This window comes from Elgaria multicarinata, chromosome 14, assembly GCF_023053635.1.
Source record: "Elgaria multicarinata webbii isolate HBS135686 ecotype San Diego chromosome 14, rElgMul1.1.pri, whole genome shotgun sequence".
Classification (NCBI taxonomy): domain Eukaryota; kingdom Metazoa; phylum Chordata; class Lepidosauria; order Squamata; family Anguidae; genus Elgaria; species Elgaria multicarinata.
This window is the reverse complement of record NC_086184.1, coordinates 16,847,915-16,869,000: the sequence shown is the minus strand read 5'-3', so window position 1 is coordinate 16,869,000 and position 21,086 is coordinate 16,847,915. Positions and strand designations below refer to the sequence as shown.

Sequence of the window (21,086 nt, the reverse complement as noted above, 5' to 3'; positions counted from 1 at the left end):
TTCTTTAGAATGTTGTGATATTTGAAACTGAGGCCTTTGAACTTGTACTTGTACTTGCATATATATTTTTTGCTTTGTTGAAACTTATAATAATAAAAAAAGAATTAAAAAAACTCATCACACAGGGCACCTGGAAGGAAAAGGGAGTTGTGGGTGGTTCAGTGGAGCATGGTGCATTTACTGACAACAACGGCACGGGTACTTCAACATTCACATTACCCCTAGCAAGGGGTTCTTACTCCAGTGGAAACAAATAGGATGTTGGATGTCTTTATCATGGAAGAGTTTTCTCCTCCCAGTTCTCACATTTGCCAGGTGTTAGCAGAAAGATGGGCAAGGGTGAAGTCCCCTCACCAGGGGAGGCTGTTTCCTTCCCAGTCCAGAAAGGCTCCTGTGGATGATGACGATAAATTCGCAAGCACTTTGAGGATGCCTTCCACGCTGCACTGCACCGTCAAGGGCGCCTGTGAGAAAAAGAAAGGCATGGTTATGTTTCTGAGGGAGGAGAGTATTAAGGGCCACATCACTCGTTCAGGTCAGATGCCTGAGGCTGAAGCCCTGGGACTCACTTGGCAGAAAGAGCAGAAGGGTCCCCAAATATAGCAGAGATGGCTTACCCTGTGGAGGTTGGTGGCTCCAATGTTCTGGGTTTGGTCAGAACCAATCAGAAGCACCTTGGATGGCTCCTTTAGAGTTCTGACTGGTTCTGACCAAACCCGGAACATTGGAGCCACCAACCTCCACAGGGTAAGCCATCTCTGCTATATTTGGGGACCGTTCTGCTCTTTCTGCCAAGTGAGTCTCAGGGCTTCAGCCTCAGGCATCTGACCTGAATGAGTGGTGTGGGCCTTAACACTCTCGTCCCTCAGCATCTGTCAGGTATACTTTAGGGTGGATTCCTGCATTGAGCAGGGGGTTGGACTTGATGGCCTTTTAGGCCCCTTCCAACTCTACTATTCTATGATTCTATGAAACTGTGAGCAGATTCATAGCCCCACTGACATCAGAGCCACCAGCCTCCACTGGGCTTACCGCATTTTGAAGTAAAAGAAGCACTGTACAGTGCTATTTGATGCACAGCCTCACTCCATCCCACCATGCCATTCTAAGGCCATCTTCCAGGTGCCTCCTCCAAGGGAGGTTCAGAGGGTAGCAACAAGGGACAGGGCCTTCTTGGTGGTGCCCTCCCCTCAATGATCTCGCTGACAAGGCCTGTCTGGCACCAACATTGCTATCTTTTTGGCTTCCTCTACTCCCAAGCATTTAGCAGCATATGATGAGGTGTTGATCAGGTCCAGGATTATCTTTGGATGATTGCATGAAACTGTTTTTAGATACATGCTGTTTCTGTGTGTGCTGTCTGTTTATAGGTTTTTATGAAAATGGTTTTACACTTTGGATAAAACAATGATTAACTTTTGTGAACCACCCAGAGAGCTTCAGTTATGGAGTGGTATAGAAATATAATACATTAAATGCCGTTAAATCAAGTATTGTCCAGACTAAGAATATTCTCCTGCCTATCAGCCTATGAGTCAATGCAGGGACAAACAAGTCCAGAATAGACGAAAAATAAAATTCAGAAATCGCCATGAAAATCTCCAGGAACTAAGCTCAGCCTTGTAATGTGATTTAGGCCTATTTCTCACAAAGAGGTGAAGGTAGCCTTGATTCTTGTTTACAGGGTGGCCAGGTGAAAAAGAGGACAGACTCTTGCACTGTTAATAGTTATATAGAAAAGGGAATTTCAGCCGGTGTAGCTTGTCAGAAGTCCTGGCCTCTTCTTCACCGGAGGTGCTTCCAGACAGGAGGTTCCTAGTCCTTAAAACGCTGCTTCTAGATGAAATGTTTACTGCCGTGGGTTGTTCTCTCATATTTTACAGGATGAGTGCTTCAAGACAAAGAGCAAAAGGAGCTCTCCAAGGTACTAGTGCTATTAATTTGCAGGCAGGGATTGGGTTCGCACAGCACAATAACCCACACTCAGTGGTTGCGTGTGGGTTGTTGGTTGAACTGTGGGTTGTTGGTTGAACCGTTGTTAGTGTGTTGACCAAACCCAGGACGTTTTCTGCTGGGTGGCTTGTTAACCATGCAGTGTATGGCTTATTTTTCTCGAGAAAAATTGAGACTGCATGGTTTGCTGTGGTGGTGCTCAGGATGATTAATAAGCCATGAAAAAAAAACCTGCTAAACATAGTTGCAAAGAATGGAGAAGGCCATGGAGGAGGAGAGTATCATGTAAAGGACCCACAAACTACCATGAGTGAGCAATCACAAGTGGACAACCAATAAGAGTGGGAATGATTTCTCCTTAGGTGATAATTCCATCCATCGAGCCTCAACCTCTAGTCTGAAGTGGTGTGATCTTTCACAAAACCTGCTGCTTGACCCAAATGTCTCAGCCCAGAGTGGCTGGAGGGGCCATCTAGAAATGTAGCTTCCCTTCTGCGTGGTACCTTCTCTGTTCCCATGTCTGTTTTCACCCAGCCAGGATGGATCACAGTGCACAAGATCCCGTCCCCTTTCAGTTCCAGAGCAAGGCATGCAGTGACCATATTCAAGGCAGCCTAGAAGAAGAAGAAGAAGAAGAAGAAGAAGAAGAAGAAGAAGAAGAAGAAGAGTCAATCCTTTTACAAGGGGCTACTTGCTACTTTTTTTTTTCTGGGATGCACCCATCTATAGATCCCCTGCTCCAACAGCTGCTTCCAACTTGCAACAGCTTTGCATTTATTAAAGGTTACGGGGTTCAAGGACTGGCAGATTGAACGGCTGGGTATATGTTCTGGGCTCCCATTGGTTACCATTCAGAATGAAGACTTGCCTTGCTTGCACGGTATGGGTACAATGGGCTCTCTGTGACTTCAAAACCCCGTTGAATGGAGGCCAATTTGGTGGTTAAATTGATGATGGCGGCTTTAGCACAGCTCATCCCCTCTGTTGCTGTCTCCTTGGCTGCCCTCTTCAGCAGAGGCAGGAATCCCTGAAATGCACAATGAGCACCAAGTCACAAGAATGAGGGCTCTGATGAGTCACAAACCTATTGGCTATTATTGACGCCATACATTTTTTAACACAATGACATTACTCATCTCCCCCTCTCCCCGCTCCTATTATTCTTTGGCACAATCCAGCCCTATTCTCTGATCCCGTGGGCCTGTTTCATATCCTAACTGCTATCTTTCTAGGTGTCACCTCCGATCCCCACTGACGGGCTGATGGCTTCATTAATACTTTTGTGGGCTACAATCAACTCCTGTTGATTACTGCCAGTGAGTCCATCTTCCCCTAGCTGAGTGTCCTCTAGGCGTGTTGGACTGCAACTCCCATCATTTCCAGCTAGCATGACCATTGATTGCATGGGAGTTGCTGTCCAACACATCTGTCCAACACATCTGTCCAACACTACCTCTCTTTTGGTTGTTTATTGGCTGTCACATTCATCACTACCAGAGAATACTGTTCAAGCCCATTGGCTATTCCCTGTCACACACCTCTGTCATAAGAGAGGCAGTTTGCCTAGGTACACCAGTTGCTGGGGAAGATGGGCAGGAGAGTGCTGTTGCACTCATGTCCTGCTTGTGCGTTTCCCATGGGCTGCTTGTTGGCCACTGGGTGAACAGAATGCTGGACTAGCTGGACCCTAGGTCTGATCTATCAGGGCTCTTCTTATGTTCTTATCAGCGGTCATTCCCAAACCCCATGTCTTCTGCCTCTAAATACCGCATGGCAGCTTAGTTCAGTTCATTTTCATTTCTATGCAGCCCCATAGCCAAAGGTTTTTGCGTGGTTGACAAAGGTTAAAAAACTTTTTAAAATACCAAATCGTACATCATATAAACACAGTTTAGCTACAAACATATAAACAGACAGCATATTCACATACATACATTCAAACAATATCCCACAACCTGATTAAAAACCTATCATAGGCTGGCAAATGCCTGGGAGCAGAAAGGTCTTAACTAGGGCTGTTCACGGACCCCCCAAACCACTTCGTGGCCCGATCCGGAACTTTCGGATCGGGCCCGAACTGCTTCGGGTCGATTCGCCCATCCCGCGCTCCGCTCCGTGGAGCAAGATCCGGCTCCACCGTCATCGCCACATGGACGCCGTTGCCGCCACCAGGTAAGCCGACCCCCTCGCCCCCTTACTTGTGTCCATCGCAGGCTTCAATTGAGGCCCCAGCTTGAAGCCAGAAGAGGCTGCAACCTTCTCTTCCGGCTTCAAGCCGGGGCCTCAATTGAAGCCCACGACAGACACAGGTAAGCCCCCCTCCCCCCTCCCCCCTTACCTGACTCCGTTGCAGGCTTCAACTGAGGGCCAGGCCTCAAAGCAAAAGCAAGCTGCGGCCTGCTTCCACTTTGAGGCCTGGCCCTCAGTTGAAGCCCACGACGGAGGCAGGTAAGCCCCCTCCCCCCCTTACCTGGCTCCATCGCCGGCGCCGCACGGACTGCAGCGCCGGCGCCAGGCGAGTCCCCCTCCCCCAACTTACCTGTGTCCAGAGCTCTGGATCGAGGTGAACCGCTTGACCTCGATCCATAGCCTCCCTGATCCGATTCGTCTCTGCCTTTGTCGGAAGCGAATCAGGATGCTCTGCTATCGCTTCTCCGAACCAAAGCAGAGCGGAGCACAGCCCTAGTCTTAACCTGGTGCTGAAAAGATAACAATGCTAGGGCCAGGTGGACCTTGCTGGGAGTTCATTCTTTAATTGGGGGACACCACCAAGAAGGCCCTCTCCCTTGTTGCCATCCTCTGAACCTCCCCCAGAGGAGGCAACTGGGGGAGGGCCTTAGACAATAAGTAGGAAGAGCGGCGTTCCATCAGGTATTGCGGTCCCAAGGCATGTAAGTGTAGGTCAAAACTAGCATCTTGAATCAAGCTCAGAAATTAACATCCCTACACCAAGAAGACTGTTTTGTTTTTAAATGTATGAGGCCAGATTTCCCATTCTCTCCCTTCCTCCTGCCCTAAACCAGAGAGAAGACAAGGATACGCTTACCTGTACCACAAGGATGGGACCCACTACATTGGTGTTGAAAACGGACAGCATCTCTTGCTGTTCCACGGTTTGCAGTGTGGCATAGGAGTTCACGCCTGCATTGTTGATGAGCAAATTCAGGCCTTTACTTTTCAGATGGGATTCCACCACGGACACCGCTGCCTTCACGCTGGACTGGTCCACCACCTCTGTCATGCAAGGACGAGAGCAAATGAGACCGGTCTCAGATCAACAAGGGAAAGGTCCATGTGGTGGATTGAGGTGTGTAGGGGAACCAAGGTTCAAATTCCCATTAGTTGATTCATACTTTACATTTTGAGCGGAGGTACCGAAGTTTAAATGGCAAATTATGCACATGGAGTGTCAAATTGTAAACAGCTCACATACATTGAAATGGCCAGGTTTCCCTCCTGGTGTTCAGGGAAGGATGGGGTTCTTGCTGGGGCAGTACCAGCAGGCCTGGTGCTGCCATAGAGGCAACTCAGGCGGCCGCCTAGAGCACCAAGCAAACGAGGGCGCCGAACAGCGTACCCGGAAGCTGCTCTCCTAAAGCGGCTTCCGGGTGTGCTGTTCCAAAGCCGCCACCCCAGCCTCCGCCCAACCTTCGAAGGCTGAGTCCATAGTTCATCCTTCGAAGCCAGGATGCTGGGGTTGGAGGCGGAGGCTTCAGTATGGCACGCCAGGAAGCCACTTCCAGGCACGCCGCTTCAAAGCCTCTGCCCCGCCCCCCAACCCCAGCATCCTAGCTTCAAAGCTGGGAGCGGGAGGGAGCGGGCGAGCAAGGGGGGAGCCGTAGCGGTGAGCGAGCGAGCAGGGGCGGCGGGCGAGCAATGGGGGGAGCCGGAGCGTATGAGCGAGGGGGGAGCCGGAGCGGCGAGCGGGCGGGGGCGGGGGGCGGGCGGGGGGAGCAGTGAGTGAGCGAGCGAGCGGGTGGGCAGGCAAGTGAGGAGGCGGTGAGTGAGCGAGCGGGGGGCGGCGGCTTCAGAACGCGCCTGCCTAGAGCACAATATAGTCTCGCGCCGGCCCTGAGTACCAGAACCAGTAAATTCCGTACCTAGCTGGACCACATGAATGTTGGGGTGCTTGGCAGCCAAGTCACGAAGGCTCTGGAATTGGAAGAAAGAAAGATAGTTGAGATGAGAGTAGTGGGCCAAATGGAAAAGTGATATTTTCCTGAGTTGTTCTGTGACACGATGAGGATTTTCATTTTTTTTTTTTTATTAAATTTTTATTCATTTTCAACACTATATAAACATAGATAAACATTACCAAAATATAACTGAAACAAAACACAATAAGAAAAAAAAAAAACATCAAATATCTGCTGCATACATATTGAATGATTGTTGAGTACAAATATCAAAAACTATTACATATACCTTATCATACTACAACATCTTCGTTCTTAACATAAAAGTGCACCCCCCACCTCGGGATCATTCTTGAGTCCAAAATCTAATCGTTTCTTCTGCTGGTGGTTTCCCACTTCCCTTAGTAAACACAAACACTAGGAACTGTTTCCAAATTCCTTCGAACTCATTTATTTTAGTTACGCCTTTTCTCCACTTAATATTACATGTCAGTTTATCATTAATGGCTATGTCCCATACTTCTTTGTACCATTCCTCAATAGAATATTCCCCTTGGACCTTCCAGTTCCTAGCTACCATCAGTCGTGCTGCAACCAACAAATTCGATATCAGCTCTATAGTTCCTTTTCCACATTTTATATCTTCAAATAGTGACAGCAATGCTATTTTTGGTGTTTGTTCTATTTTCATTCCCACTATTTCTTCAATTTCAGAGAACACCATCTTCCATAATCTTTGTACATATTTGCATTGCCACCACATATGTAAATACGTTCCTTTTTCCCCACAACCTCTCCAACAATTTGCTGAATGTTGATCACTTATCTTATTCAATCTAACCGGGGTTAGGTACCACCTCCATAGGATTTTAAAATAATTCTCCTTTATTCTTACTGATAAACTTCTCAACACTCTTTGTTTCCATAGTCCCTCCCAGCTCTGTCGCCCTATTTGTATCTTCAAATCTGATTCCCAAACCATTTTCTCTGTATTCTCTCTAAACTCCTTCTCTAACAATATTTTATATATTTCACTCATTAATCCTTTTGAAACTATACTCCCTCCTTTCCCTTCCTCCTTACTTACTACTAATTCTTCAAACCTCGTCATCTTTCTGCACATTCTATTATCTTTAATCCACTTTTTATTCCATTGCTCTAATTGACCATATTCTAGCCAAGATAGCTTCTTCTCCTTTAACAAATTTTCCATATCCTCTCTTGTTTTAATATCTCTTACCCAATCCTTTAATCTTATTTTATTTTTCTCTTTTAATATTTTACATAATCTACCCTTTAGATCCTCTGGGAAATTCTTTAACATTATTATCGGTGCTAAGGGAGAGTTGCTCGGAAGCAGCTTCCCTTTAAATTTACTCCAAATTTCCCATTGAGTCCTCAGGAGTGGATTATCTATACTTCCAACCCACTTTCTTCCTCCGTCTTTAAAAAAAACATTCTCCAAATTCATCTCTACCTTATTTATGGTTTTTTCTTCCATCCAATATAAATCTCCTACTCCCATAATTGCTTCTACAACATGTCTTAATCTATTTGCTACGTAGTATAATTTTATGTTTGGGAGACCCATTCCCCCCTTTTTTTGGCTTAGGTACCAATTATTTTTATTCACTCTTGCTCTCTTTTCTCCATTACAATATTTATTAATAATATTTTGCCAACTTTTTATCTCGGTTTCTGATATTTTTATAGGTAACATTCTAAATACAAAATTAATTTTAGCTAATATCTTCATTTTTATTAAGGCTATTCTTCCGAACCAAGATAAATTTAATCTTTTATATTTCTCCAATTTCTCTAATACCTCTTTCTTTAACCTCGTTAAATTTTCCTTTTCAAGATTCTCTAAATTTTTTGTAATTTTAATTCCCAAATATTTAATCTCATTCTTAACTTTCAATTCCATTCCCTTAAATTCCCAATCCTTTTCTTCCTTCTTGGTATAGTTAAACAACATCATCTCTGATTTAGACCAATTTATTTTTAACCCTGTAATTTCCTCAAATTCCCTCAACTGATATTTAATTCTTTCTAATTTTCTTAATGGATTCTTAATGGTCAATAAAGTGTCATCCGCAAACATGTTTAACTTTATTTCCCTTACCTCTCCAATTCCTTCTAACTCTTCATCCTCCCTTAGTGCCTTCGCCAAAACTTCCATAACCATTACAAACAGGACCGGCGAGAGCGGACATCCTTGTCTTGTTCCTCTGGCTAGTCGTATCTTTTCAGTAAGTCCGTCATTTACCACCACTACCGCCGTATTTTGGGAATATAGCTGTTCTATTACATTTTTAAATTTATTTCCAAATCCCAATTTATCTATAATACTCTTTAGTGCCTGCCAGCTCACACAATCAAAAGCTTTAAAAATATCTAATGCCATAATACCTGCCTTAATATTTGCTTTTTTTATTACATTTATTACATTTAAAACTCTACCCACTAAATTATGCATATGCCTTCCTACCACAAACCCACATTGATCTGCTCCTATATATTCTGCCAAAAATTTATTTAGCCGTTTGGCCATAATAGATGTAAAAATTTTAGCATCCTGATTTATTAAAGAAATAGGTCTATAAGAATCGGGATTAGTCAAATCTTTATCTGGTTTTGGGATCAGAATTATCACTGAATGTTCCCATGATTCAGGTATCTTCTCTCCTGATAATATCCTATTATGAAGTTCCATTAATTTTGGAACTAAACAGTCTTTGAAGACCTTATAATATTCTGGACCCAAACCATCTGCTCCCGGTGATTTACCAACTTTTAACTTATCAATAACCTCTTCAACTTCTCTTTGAGTTATTACTGACTCCATTAACTCCTTATATTCTAATTTTATTCCCTTCTTTATAAACCTTCCAATATACTCCTCCACCTTTTCTTGTTGAATTTCTTTACCCTTATACAATTCCTGATAGAATTCCTGAAAAATTTTTATTTTAGCTTTCATTGCATGACAATAATTCCCTCGGCTATCTTTCAACGTTTCTATCCCATTCCTCCCTTTTTCTTTTTGTGTGAGCTTGGCAAGCAACCCCGAGTTCTTATCACTGTTTTCAAAATATTCCCTTTTCATATACATTAAATTCTTTTGAATCTCTTCTATATTTAAATTTTCTAATTGTTTCTTCTTAGCTTGTATTTCCACTAATTTATATTTATCTTTAACTCGCCAATATCTTTCCTCCAAGTTTTTAATTTCTATCTCTAACTTTTCCTGTTCTGCACGTTGTTGTCTTTTTAAACTACATGTTTCTCTAATACAGATTCCTCTTGCTACAGCCTTCATGGTGTCCCAAATGACTGACCCAGCTGTTCCTCCTTTTTCATTAATTTCCCATGACTCCGACAGTTCCTTCCGAATTTTATCTACTATTTTATTATATTTCAATATCTTTGTATTCAGCTTCCATCTATATGCCTCTTTATAATCTTTCTTAACTGTAAATTCTAGACTTAACAAGGCATGATCAGTTACTTTTATTACCCCCATTTCCATTTTACAAATCCTCGTTGCAAAATCTTTTGAAACAAATATATAATCTATCCTGGAGTATGTATGATGAACTGGGGAAAAGTATGAAAATCCAGGCCTATTCCCGTTAAGTAAACGCCACGAATCTAAATAATCATTTTCTTTTACAAATTTATTCAATATAGTCATATTGTTCCTCTTTTCAGCATTAGTGGGATTTGACCTGTCCCGTTTATTATCCATAACCATATTAAAATCCCCAGCTAATATAACATACCCCTCCTTAAATTCTTCTATTTCTTTAAACAACTTTATAAAAAACTCTCTATGCCTCTCATTTGGGGCATAAACATTAATCAAAGTATAGACCTTTCCCTCAATTTTACCTTTTAACATAAGATATCTGCCCTTATCATCCTTTTTTACTTCTTCTAATATAAACCCACTTTTTTTTGAAATCAAAGTGGCCACTCCATTTTTTTTCGATGTCCCTAATGACTTTTCATAATAGGCTAACCACTTTAATTTTATCATATTCGAATTCTCGGAGCCTTGGTGTGTCTCTTGGACCATTATAATATCTGATCCCTCTTTATTAAGCATTTGTTCTATTCTCTTCCTTTTCACGACTGCCCCCAAACCTTTAACATTGAGTGTTGATACCTTTATCTTTTTATCCATAATCACCCTTTTGAAATCTCTTCCGATCCCTTGTGCTCAGCAGTTCAAACTTGCTTACATAAAAAAACAAACTCCATACATAAAACCCCCACCCTCCTACCCCAATCCCTCCTCTCCTACCTTCCCCCCCTCCCCACCCCCCCACTCTAATCCCCCCCCATATCCCCGTGAGTCTAGTACTCCAGCCATCTACTTTAAAGGGGGGGGGGAGGCAGTGCTGCGCCTGGCCGGCAGGTTTCTATATTAGCATTTCTATTTGCAATTATCTCCAAACATAATTAACAATTCTCTTACTCTCCAGATGTCCCAGCCTCATTCCCTCCCCCACCCACTCCAGCCCCATTTGCTTCCCCGTCCAGACCCAGCCTCTTCAGCAATTCTTTACCTTGATCCAATGAGGTTACTCTGTGTTCCCTCCTCCCATATGTAAATCTTAAGAAAACCGGGTAACCCCATGCGTATGGAATTTTGTTCTGCATTAACATTCCAGTTATTGGTTTAATACTCCGTCTCCAATTTAATGTATGTTGAGAAAGATCATTATAAATTTGCACTGCTTTGCCTTTATATTGTAACTGGGTCAAAAATCTCAATTCTTTCATGATTTGCTCTTTTTTATAATAGTTACCAAATTTCACCAAAATATCTCTAGTCCCTTTGTAGTTTTGCCCCCCCACGCGGTGGACTCGGTCCAGATCCGATCCATCTATTGGTATGTCAGGCATCAGCTCTTTGAACCAGTTCAGAATGATTTCTCTAAGATCTTCTCCTTGTATCTGCTTCAGCTGCTTTATTCGAATCGAAGATCTACGAGATTGGTCTTCCAAGGCGATCAGACGTAATTCCCATTCCTTAAATTGAATATTTGTTGATTTTTCAAAGGCCTCTTGCTTCTTCTGGTCCAATTCCGCTTTTGCCTCTATCTCTTTGATCTTATCCGAGTTTTCTGCGGTCTTATCCGAAAGAACACGCATTTGTTGTCTAAATTCATTCATTTGCAGATCCATTTTTTTAAAAATGATGATATTATTCTCTACAATAACTGCCTTAATTTCTGCTAGGGAGGGAAAGTTGCTGTCCATTGCTTTTCCCCCTTCAGCCATATTCTTTTCTTTATTTGGTACTGTATCCAAAGAAACTGGGTCTATAACTTCGTCTTCCTGGTCTGTTCCAGGGGCTGTATCTTCCAGGTGGGAGAGGTGGGTTAAATTATGATTTGAAGGTTTCTTTTTTTGTATATTCAACTTTTCCCACTTCTTAATCTTTTTTTTAATGTTGGACATAGGACCCTTCTGAGTAGGGCATAAATCTTAGAGCCCCCACTTCCTTAGCAACTTTTACTGGCTTCTCTTCTATGTGCCAAACACACCACCTTCTTCCCGAGGGGGAGGAAATACATTCAGTTCACAACAGCATTCACTAGAGGGGATCAGATCCAATCATTCACAGTTTCTCAAAATCCCACATCTCCCTCACAGAATGCTGTTTCTTCCCCTTCACCCCCCCCTTCTCGGCACACCGCAAACAGCTTCCACTTTCCACTTTACAAAGATTACAGCAAACAACTTCAAAGCCAGTATTTCAATCTTTCCAACTTAAGATAAAGGATGAGAAGTGAGGATCGCTGTAAATCAGATCAACGTCTAACAAGCATAAGTTCTTTCTTTTCAAACTGCGACATCAATCATGTTACTTTCGGTTTCGCCTCTGCAGTTTATAAAGACATTCCGTCAAGCTCACCTCATCCCATCGGCTCTTCTCAACACTTTCCAGCTCCGATAGCTTTTATAATCATTTCCTGTCGTTTGCTCAAAGATTTATGCCCATTAGAAAATAGATAATTGCTTTTTCCGGCAACGCCGCTCAGAGCCTCAGAAGAAACCTGCCACCGCCATGGCTGCCAAGCTCCGCCCCCCACGATGAGGATTTTCAGACTGGTGGGAAATCACATTTCCTTATCATCACTCTGCTTCCTGGTTCTCTTCCACAATTAGCAATGAGCAGAATCACACGGGGAAGAAAGCAGCCACCCTGTGACCCTGTGGGACAGCACCCTCTAGTGGGCATTTTATAGCAGAACTTCTCCTGCACATGGAAGGAAATAGCGACAAATATCGCTATAGCACAGAAAAGTTGGGTTTGGGGGTGTGTGTGTCTTATTTTGTGACAGAAAAAAGAGCAGGAGGTGACCCGCGAACAACCATGAGTAGCCAGTCATGAGCATGTTATAAAACGCTCATCTGAAGAAGCTCAATATCCCAACCCGTGTGAACCACCCAGAGTGTGTGGGCTATTGGGTGATATAGAAATGTAGCAAATAAATCAATAAAACGTTGTAAACTTCTCTTCAATCTGTTGACCTTAGGGGGACTGTATTTCTGAAACTGGCCCAGTCTGGCTGCCACCTGGTTGGATCTGAAATAGGAATAAGGAACATCTGGCTCACCAGATGTTTTTGGATGGTAACTTCCATCAATTAGCCATGTTGGCTAAGAGTGATGGGAGTTATAGTCCAACAACATCTGGAGGACCACACATTCCCTGGTTTAAAGCCATCCAAACTCTTCTTTTTGAGGGTCTAGACACCCTTTGTCCTGGGATGGCTCTCCTTTCCCTACCTTCGCTGTTCCAGTTCATATAGACCCCATTTGGCAGGTCATGACATCTCCTCCACTGTCGGTTGTAGCACCTCCATTGTCAGAGCTGAGCCAGGTGGCTAACAGGTAGAGGACATTTCCAGCGGTGATGATCTGCCTGTGAAATCTCCTCTTCAGGGAGACTTGAGGTTACATAAAACCTGTATGCCTCAGGAAGGTCTGACCTGAGAATTGGCCTTTCATCTTGCATTTGTTTGAGTGAAATTGTGTGTGTCTGTGTGTGTGACATTTGTTTGTTAGTTTCTGTATTTAGAAATGGTAAACTCGGAGGGTGGCAACAAGAGAGAGGGCCTTCTCTGTGGTGTCCCACAACTGTGGAACAATCTCCCTGACGAGGCCCGCCTGGCGTCGACATTGTCATCTTTTCAGTGCCAGGTCAAGACTTTTCTCCCAGGCATTTAGCAATATGTAATGACTGTTGGTCTGTTTTTTTGGCTCATCATTTTTAAAGTTGTTATAGTGGTTTTAAATGTATGTGTATTTTGCTTGTTTTTGTGTTTTTTAATCTTTGTATATTGTTTTTAAGTGTTTTTATCTTATGTGAACCACCCAGAGAGCTTCAGCTATGGGGTGGTATACAAATGTAATAAATACATAAATAAAAATAAATAAATAAACAAACTGCTTTCGGTGCCTTAGCAGAAAGTTGGAATAGAAATGTATTAAATTCAAATACATGAAAGGTTGTTACACAGAGGAGGGCCAGGATCATGTTCTTGATCATCTCAGGGCCTTGCTAGACCACGGGGTAGCCCGGTGCGAGCCCTGGGCTGGCCCCTGTTCATCCACATGACTCACAGAGGGGTAACCCTACCTTGGCCCAGGATAACTGGCACCGGTTGTGGCCCGGTATTCCTGTGGTCTCAGGCTGAGCCTGAGACCGCGGGCGTGTAGCCCGTTCCGCCGCTTTTCCCGGCTATCACATTTACTCATGAGTAGCTAGGGAAAGCGGTGGATGGCGCGCAACACTCCACAGGAGTGCTGTGGCCATCAGGGCAGGGTGGGGAGATGGGGGGAATCGGAGCCAGGGGTTGGGGGGAAACGGAGCCAGGGGGGATGGGGGAGAATCGGAGCTGGGGGGCGGATGGGGGGGAAACGGAGCCAGGGGATGGGGGGGAAACGGAGCCAGGGGCATGAGAGGCATTTGAGATGCAACTGGACAGCCTTCTGTCAGGGATACTTTAAGGTAGATTTGTGAACCGCCCAGAGAGCTTCGGCTGTGGGGCAGTATACAAATATAATAAATAAATAAATAAATAAATAAATAATTCCTGCATTGAGCAGGGGGTTGGACTTGATGGCCTTATAGGCCCCTTCTACTACTATTCTACGATTCTATGATAAATGAATAAAATATCATTTCAAGACTGCGCAAATACTTTTTTGGAATCTGGCCCTTGTTTTGTTATTATTTTATACAGAATTGCTGTTTTTAATTTGTTTATAATGTTGCGAACTGACGTAGGAAAATCTGACCACCAAAGACCACACATCATCATCATCATCATCATCGTCATCATCATCATCATCATCATCATCATCATCATCACCTTTGTACTACCCCATAGCTGAACCTCTCTGAGAAGAATACATTTGAAGGTACTCTATACTGGCGCCTCCACTGTACTGCTTTCGTCGCCAGCTGAAGACCTTTTTATTCACTCAGTATTTTAACACTTAATTTTAACTTAAATTTAAATTTTACTGTTTTAACTCTGTATTTTAATCTTATATCAACTTTGCTGTGTGGTTTTATCCTGGTTGCGCTTTTTATACTGTATTTCGTAATTGTGTTTTTAACCTGTTGGGTGTTTTATTGTGGTTTTAATTTTTGTGAACCGCCCAGAGAGCTTCGGCTATTGGGCGGTATAAAAATGTAATAAATAAATAAATAAATAAATAAATAAAATAAATACTTCCCTACCGTTACCTTTGATTTTTTACAGACCTTTCCTTGGGGTCCATTGGGGTTCCGACACATTGCAAAGATGTGTTCTGGAGGATCAGTCATCTCTGCCAGCTGTCGTACCAATTCCAGTCCAATTCCTCGGTTGGAGCCTGTCACCAGGACACTGCGAGTCAGTGGAGACATTTTGTCACTAAACTCACAGTCTGGGAATAACTGAACTTTGTTCAGCAATCTGGTAAATACAATGAGAGGCGTGCCTACCTTTGGCTTCTTCTGTTCACCTGCCTGGGGCTCTTACACCTGCGTCTTACCCTGGGAGGAGCATGGCTTGATTAACTGTTTGTACAAACATGAGCTGAATGGGTGTCACTGCAGAGTGATGGGATTATGTAGGGAAAGAGAGGCCCTGAGTCCATAGTTCAGTAGTAAGGTGCACAGTTTGCATGTTTCAGATTCAATCTCTGACGCTTCCAGTTAAAGACTAGGAGGAATGTCAGGTATTACACTTAGGGAGGAAAAATGTAGGGTATACATACAAGATGTATACTCCATGGCATCGGAGAAAGATTTGGGTGTGGTCATCAACAGCAAGCTGAACATGGGTCAGCAGTGTGAGACAGCCGCTAGAAGGGCTAACACCATTCTGGGCTGCATTAGAAGAAGCATTGTATCAAAGATGCGTGAAGTCCTTATTCCTCTCTATTCGGCACTAGTGAGACCACACCTGGAGTATTGTGTACAATTCTGGGCACTATCACTATTATTATTATTATTATTATTTATTTATTTATATAGCACCATCAATGTACATGGTGCTGTACAGAGTAAAACAGTAAATAGCAAGACCCTGCCGCATAGGCTTACATTCTAATAAAATCATAATAAAACAATAAGGAGGGGAAGAGAATGCAAACATGCACAGGGTAGGGTAAACAGGCTCTGGGTAGGGTAAAACTAACAGTATAAAGTCAGAACAAAATTTCCAGAAGGACATTGACAGGTTAGAACAGGTTCAGAGGAGGGCAACAAAGATGATACAAGGACTTGAGGACAAGCCCTAAGAGGACAGGCTGAAGGAACTTGGGATGTTCAGTGTAGAGAAAAGAAGACTGAGGGGAGACATGTTAGCAGTGTTCAGGTACACCAATGGGTGCCACAAGGAAGATGGTCAAGAACTATTTTCTATTGCCACAGAAATTAGGACCCAAAACAATGGGTTTAAGTTACAGCTACCTAGATTTCGATTAAATATCAGGAATATCTTCCTGCGATAAGATCTGTACAACAGTGGAACAGTCTACCTACAGAGGTTGTGGGTTCTCATCTCTGGAGGTTTTTAAGAAGAGGCTGGACAGCCACCTCTCATGGATGATTTGATTGGTTTTCCTGCACATTGCAGAGGGTTGGACTAGATTATCCTTGTGGTCCCGTCCAACTCCACAGTTCTATGATTCTATGATTCAGTTATTATTATTATTTATTTATATAGCACCATCAGAGTACATGGTGCTGTACGGAGTAAAACAATAAAATAGCAAAACCCTGCCGCATAGGCTTACATTCTAATAGAATCATAGTAAAACAATAAGAAGGGGAAGAGAATGCACCAAACAGGCACAGGGTAGAGTAAAACTAACAGTATAAAAGTCAGATCAAAATCAAGTTTTAAAAGCTTTAGAAAAAAGAAACGTTTTTAGCTGAGCTTTAAAAACTGCGATTGAACTTGTAGTTCGCAAATGTTCTGGAAGAGCGTTCCAGGTGTAAGGGGCAGCGGAAGAAAATGGACGAAGCCGAGCAAGGGAAGTAGAGACCCTTGGGCAGGTGAGAAACATGGCATTAGAGGAGCGAAGAGCACGAGCGGGGCAATAGTATCAATCAACAGTTTAAAATGAATGTAGGAACTGGACTGGGAAATAGAAATAGAGGATACTTTATAGAATTCAGTGCTGGAAAAATTCCCATTTAAAACAATAACTATTAATATAGCTTTGAAGATTCTTCAAAAATTGTATATTGCTAAGATTGTGCTGGAGGGGATGCAAGGATCTAGGATCCACCCAGCATATGTGGTGGACCTCTGAAATTTTTGGACTGCGGTCTTCAGTGAAATTATAAGATACTTGGATAGCAATTGAAGAGAACTTCAATTCGCACTTTTAGGACTGTTTCTGGGAAATCATAGAAATTGCTCCTTCGAGCCATTTTCTTGGCGGCAGCTGGGCACTCTGTGCCCAGTTCCTGGCTCCTCGCATTACTCGTGAGGAGCCAGGGGGAAACCCCGACTGTGGGCCACACGTTCCATGGTCTCGGAATCATCCCGAGACAGCGGAAAAATCAAAATTAATGGGTAGGGCGATATCCCAGGGAAAGGGAGGAATCATTCCTCCCTGCTCCTGGGATGACCTGTGGAATATCACCCAGAATATCGCCCCGTCTAGCCATGCCCTGTGTTTCTCTCTCTGTGTGTGATGGGTTCCCTCGCCTTTTGCATGCTCTCTCCTTTTATTTCTCATAATTTGGACAATGTTGAACTCAGTGTAGGCTGTTGGCTCTGATGTCAGTGGGGTGCTGAATCCACTCTGGGTTTCAGTTAGAACTTCACACCTTGGATAGCTCCTTTCGAGTCCTGACTGAAGCCCAGAGCTGATTCACTGCCCCACTGATATTGGAGCCACCAGCCTACGCTGGTTGAACCTTGATGAATGAATCCTGGCTTTCAATCCCTGTTGAGCCACGAATCCCACCGCATGGCATGGGGCACTGCTGTCTCTCAGCACAGAGTGGATCATATGTTAATGCTTGGGTATTCAGTCTGTTATCCAGCACAGATGAGCTTAGTTCCATTTTCTTAAATCTCAAATCTGTGCTGAATTGTGGCTGGAACTTCAGCTCTGGGGAGGTTTCCTATACAAGGAATTTATTGTGTATTCATAATTCCTTACTCATGGTCGTTTACCGTTTCTTTAGATGACATTGTGATCCTCCAGATTTGCTTCTGTTTTTTTAAGAGCACTTCCTTGTTTGTTTGTTTGTTTGTTTTTAGAGCAGGTAGAATAGGATATTATTTCTGAAAGTGGAAGAAAAGGTATTTTCCGACTTGTGCTATTGCAATATTCCACTGTAGCATAACACCATCTAGAGGTCATATAGCAGGAAAGCAAGAAAGGAAAAGCTCTTTGGGTAGAGCTCAGACCTCAGTTCTGTGACAGAACTGAATGTAGATACAGAGATTAACAGTCTTGTGGAGAAAAGCTCCGGATCTTACAGATGCTTCTGGAAAGTCTACAAGAAATACAGGGATGACAGTCCAGTATTATTTGACCACAGCAGCAGATACTTTGAGGTATTTTTAAAAGCCATCTAAATGAATGCCCACCACAACTTCTTTGGCAGTGAATTATTTATTATTATTATTATTATTATTATTATTATTATTATTAATAATAATAATAATAATAATAATAATAATAATATACCGCCCCATTGCCGAAGCTCTCTGGGCGGTTTACAAAAGTTTAAAACAGTGAACATTAAAAAGAAATATAAAAAAATTAAAAGCATAAAAAGCATAAAATACAAACAAAAACAGGCAATATTCATTTAAAAACAACTATTCTGGGGTCAGTTAAATGCCTGGGAAAAGAGAAAAGTCTTGACCTGGCGCCGAAAGGATAACAACGTTGGTGCCAGGCGAGCCTTGTCAGGGAGATCATTCCATAATTGAGGGGCCACCACTGAAAAGGCCCTCTCCCTGGTTGCCATTCTCCGAGCGTCTCTTGGGGTAGGCACCCGGAGGAGGACCTTAGATGTTGAGCGTAGTGTACGGGTAGGTTCGTGTCGGGAGAGGCGTTCCATCAGGTATTGTGGTCCCAAGCCACAATACCTTGCTTGAAGAAATCCTTTATCTAGTTTATAAAACGCTTAAATTAAGTTTGCGATCACAAAATACTAACCAGAAGGGGTGCAGCAGAACAGCTATCAAAAACCCCTCAGTTTGTCTTTGATTGTTGTACTTGGCACAGGAACATTGTGAAATGTGCTCTCAGTTGACTTCACCAAATTGGCATTTTGTTTTTGCGCAGGAGAAGTTTTGCATCACTCACCTATTCACTATTTCCAGGCATCGAACCCCATGACAGTGAATAGGGGCATGAAAAACACCCTGAACACCCATGGGTGACCTTATACCATATTGGCTGCCTTGCTATTCTTGTTGCTCATAAGCTGTCTGTGAGCTTGTGGATCGCTGTGAATTTAGATATGGCGTTCAAAGAGTGCAGGACATTTTTTTCTGCCTAAACATTCATAGGATTCCACCCCAACTGGTTTAATTTCTTGGTCTTTCGTCATACAGTTCTCAATTTGGCAAACCACCTTGAAAACACACTCAAAAGCACAGAACTGGAGCATCTTCAATGCCAACTTTTCCAGTCAAACACTTCTCTTTGGACCACTAGCTGGCAACAACATAAACATATATTAAACATTCCACCACACTTCTTTCTCCTATCAGAATAGCATTTCTCTTTCTTTTTTTCTTTCTTTCTTTCTTTCATCTTAATCAAGCCATCTCTACTTGATTATCTCATGTTTACGCTGATGGTTTCTCGTTTTACTAGATATTTAACCTCCTAGGCACGATAACCTTTGACATTACATTCCTAACTTTTCTGTGCTTTTATGATTGCCTCTGTTTGTGCTACTACTGGTATATGTCCTTTCGTATAACCTAGACCAGAATATGTTTCTGAGCTGTTTTGGGGGCTCTGCACAGAGCCAAAAAGGAATATATGTTTATATAAACAAACAAGCAAATTAACCAGTTTATTTCATGAAGCAGCATTTAAGAACCATACCTGAAGGTGTGTGATACTTTCAGGGGGATGCAGAAGATTCTTTTGAAGAGTGAAAGCCATCGTTGGACAGAAAGAGGAGCTGACCGAGTGAGATACAGAAGCAAGAACCCACCACTGAGCCTTTCCCACTGTTTTTACTAAATATAAAAGTAACTTTTTAGCTGCTATTGTACACCACCACCACCACCCCAGTTTAATGTGCCCTTTTCCTTCTACCCCCTTCACCCCCACCCCATTGATTCTGAATAAAGAAAGCAGCTGAAGAAAGCAGTTGAACAGTAAACCCAGTGTGGTGTAGTGGCTAAAGTGTTGGACTGGGAGTCTGGAGATCATAGAATAGCAGAGTTGGAAGGGGCCTAAAAGGCCATCGATTCCAACCCCCTGCTCAATGCAGGAATCCACCCTAGGAATCCACCAGATCCTGAGTTCTAGTCCCCATTTGGCCATGGAAACCCACTGGGTGACTTTGGGCCAGTCACAGACTCTCAGCCCAACCCACCTCACAGGGTTGTTGTTGTGAGGATAAAATGGAGAGAAAGAGTATTATGTACACCGCCTTGGGTTCCTTGGAGGAATTAGGTCCATTCTATGCCCATTATCGAGCACATATTTATAGGAATAATTTCTGTTAACAATTAGAAGAGCATAAGAACACAGGAAGCTGCTTTAGATGGAGTCAGACTATTCTTCCATCTAGCCGTGTTTTATCAACACTGACTAGCAAATCCCAGGTTTCAAGCAGGAGTTTTTCCAGCGTTACCTCGAGATGTTGGGGATTAAACCTGAAACCTTCTGCATGCAAAGCAGATGCTCTACCACACCAAACATGGTATCTGTACAGTCTTTTTTTTTCCTGACCAAACATGCATAGGATTGGGCCTTCACTGTCCCTTCCCTCTTTAGTTTTATCTTGATCCTATGATAGGAAGGTGAATCCTGCTTCCAAATAGTGGAGAGTAATAAAGACAGTAAGTAGGGTGACCATATGAAAAGGAGGACAGGGCTTCTGTATCTTTAACAGTTGTATTGAAAAGGAAATTTCAGCAGATGTCATTTGTATATATGGGGAACCTGGTGAAATTTCCTCTTCATCACAACTGTTAAAGTTGCAGGTGCCCTGCCCTCTTTTAAATCTTGTCACTCTGGTATATCTCCTGCAACTTTGACTGCTACGATGAAGAGGGGATTTCACCAGGTTCTCCATATATACAAATGACACCTGCTGAAATTCCTTTTTCAATACAACTGTTAAAGATACAGGAGCCCTGTCCTCCTTTTCATACTGTCACCCTACAGTAAGGTCATAATAATCCTAGGCACGTTTAGACAAAAAGAAGTCCTACAACTCCCACCATATGCCCTATCTTCTCTTTTCTCATAGAAAAA

At 42.9% G+C, this 21,086-nt stretch overlaps 1 protein-coding gene across 1 annotated transcript; it reads right to left on the bottom strand.

Annotated features, from left to right (window-relative positions):
* Positions 1-350: 350 nt before the first annotated feature.
* LOC134408663 (C-signal-like) lies at positions 351-15,027 on the bottom strand. Its single transcript, XM_063141023.1, has 6 exons — positions 14,884-15,027; positions 6,054-6,105; positions 5,000-5,187; positions 2,822-2,980; positions 2,457-2,567; positions 351-464 (listed from the first exon to the last, which is right to left on the bottom strand). Exons 1-6 carry the CDS (start codon positions 15,025-15,027, stop codon positions 351-353), a joined length of 768 nt encoding a protein of 255 aa, XP_062997093.1.
* Positions 15,028-21,086: the final 6,059 nt, after the last annotated feature.

Bases quoted from the DNA above. Each gene is read 5' to 3' on its own strand.
- LOC134408663 (XM_063141023.1), bottom strand. From the start codon at position 15,027: ATGTCTCCACTGACTCGCAGTGTCCTGGTGACAGGCTCCAACCGAGGA. The intron at 6,106-14,883 runs GTCTGTAAAAAA...TTCCAATTCCAG, and splicing joins CCAATGGACCCCAAGGAAAG to AGCCTTCGTGACTTGGCTGC. The intron at 2,568-2,821 runs GCAAGTCTTCAT...TTCTTCTTCTAG, and splicing joins ACCCATACCGTGCAAGCAAG to GCTGCCTTGAATATGGTCAC.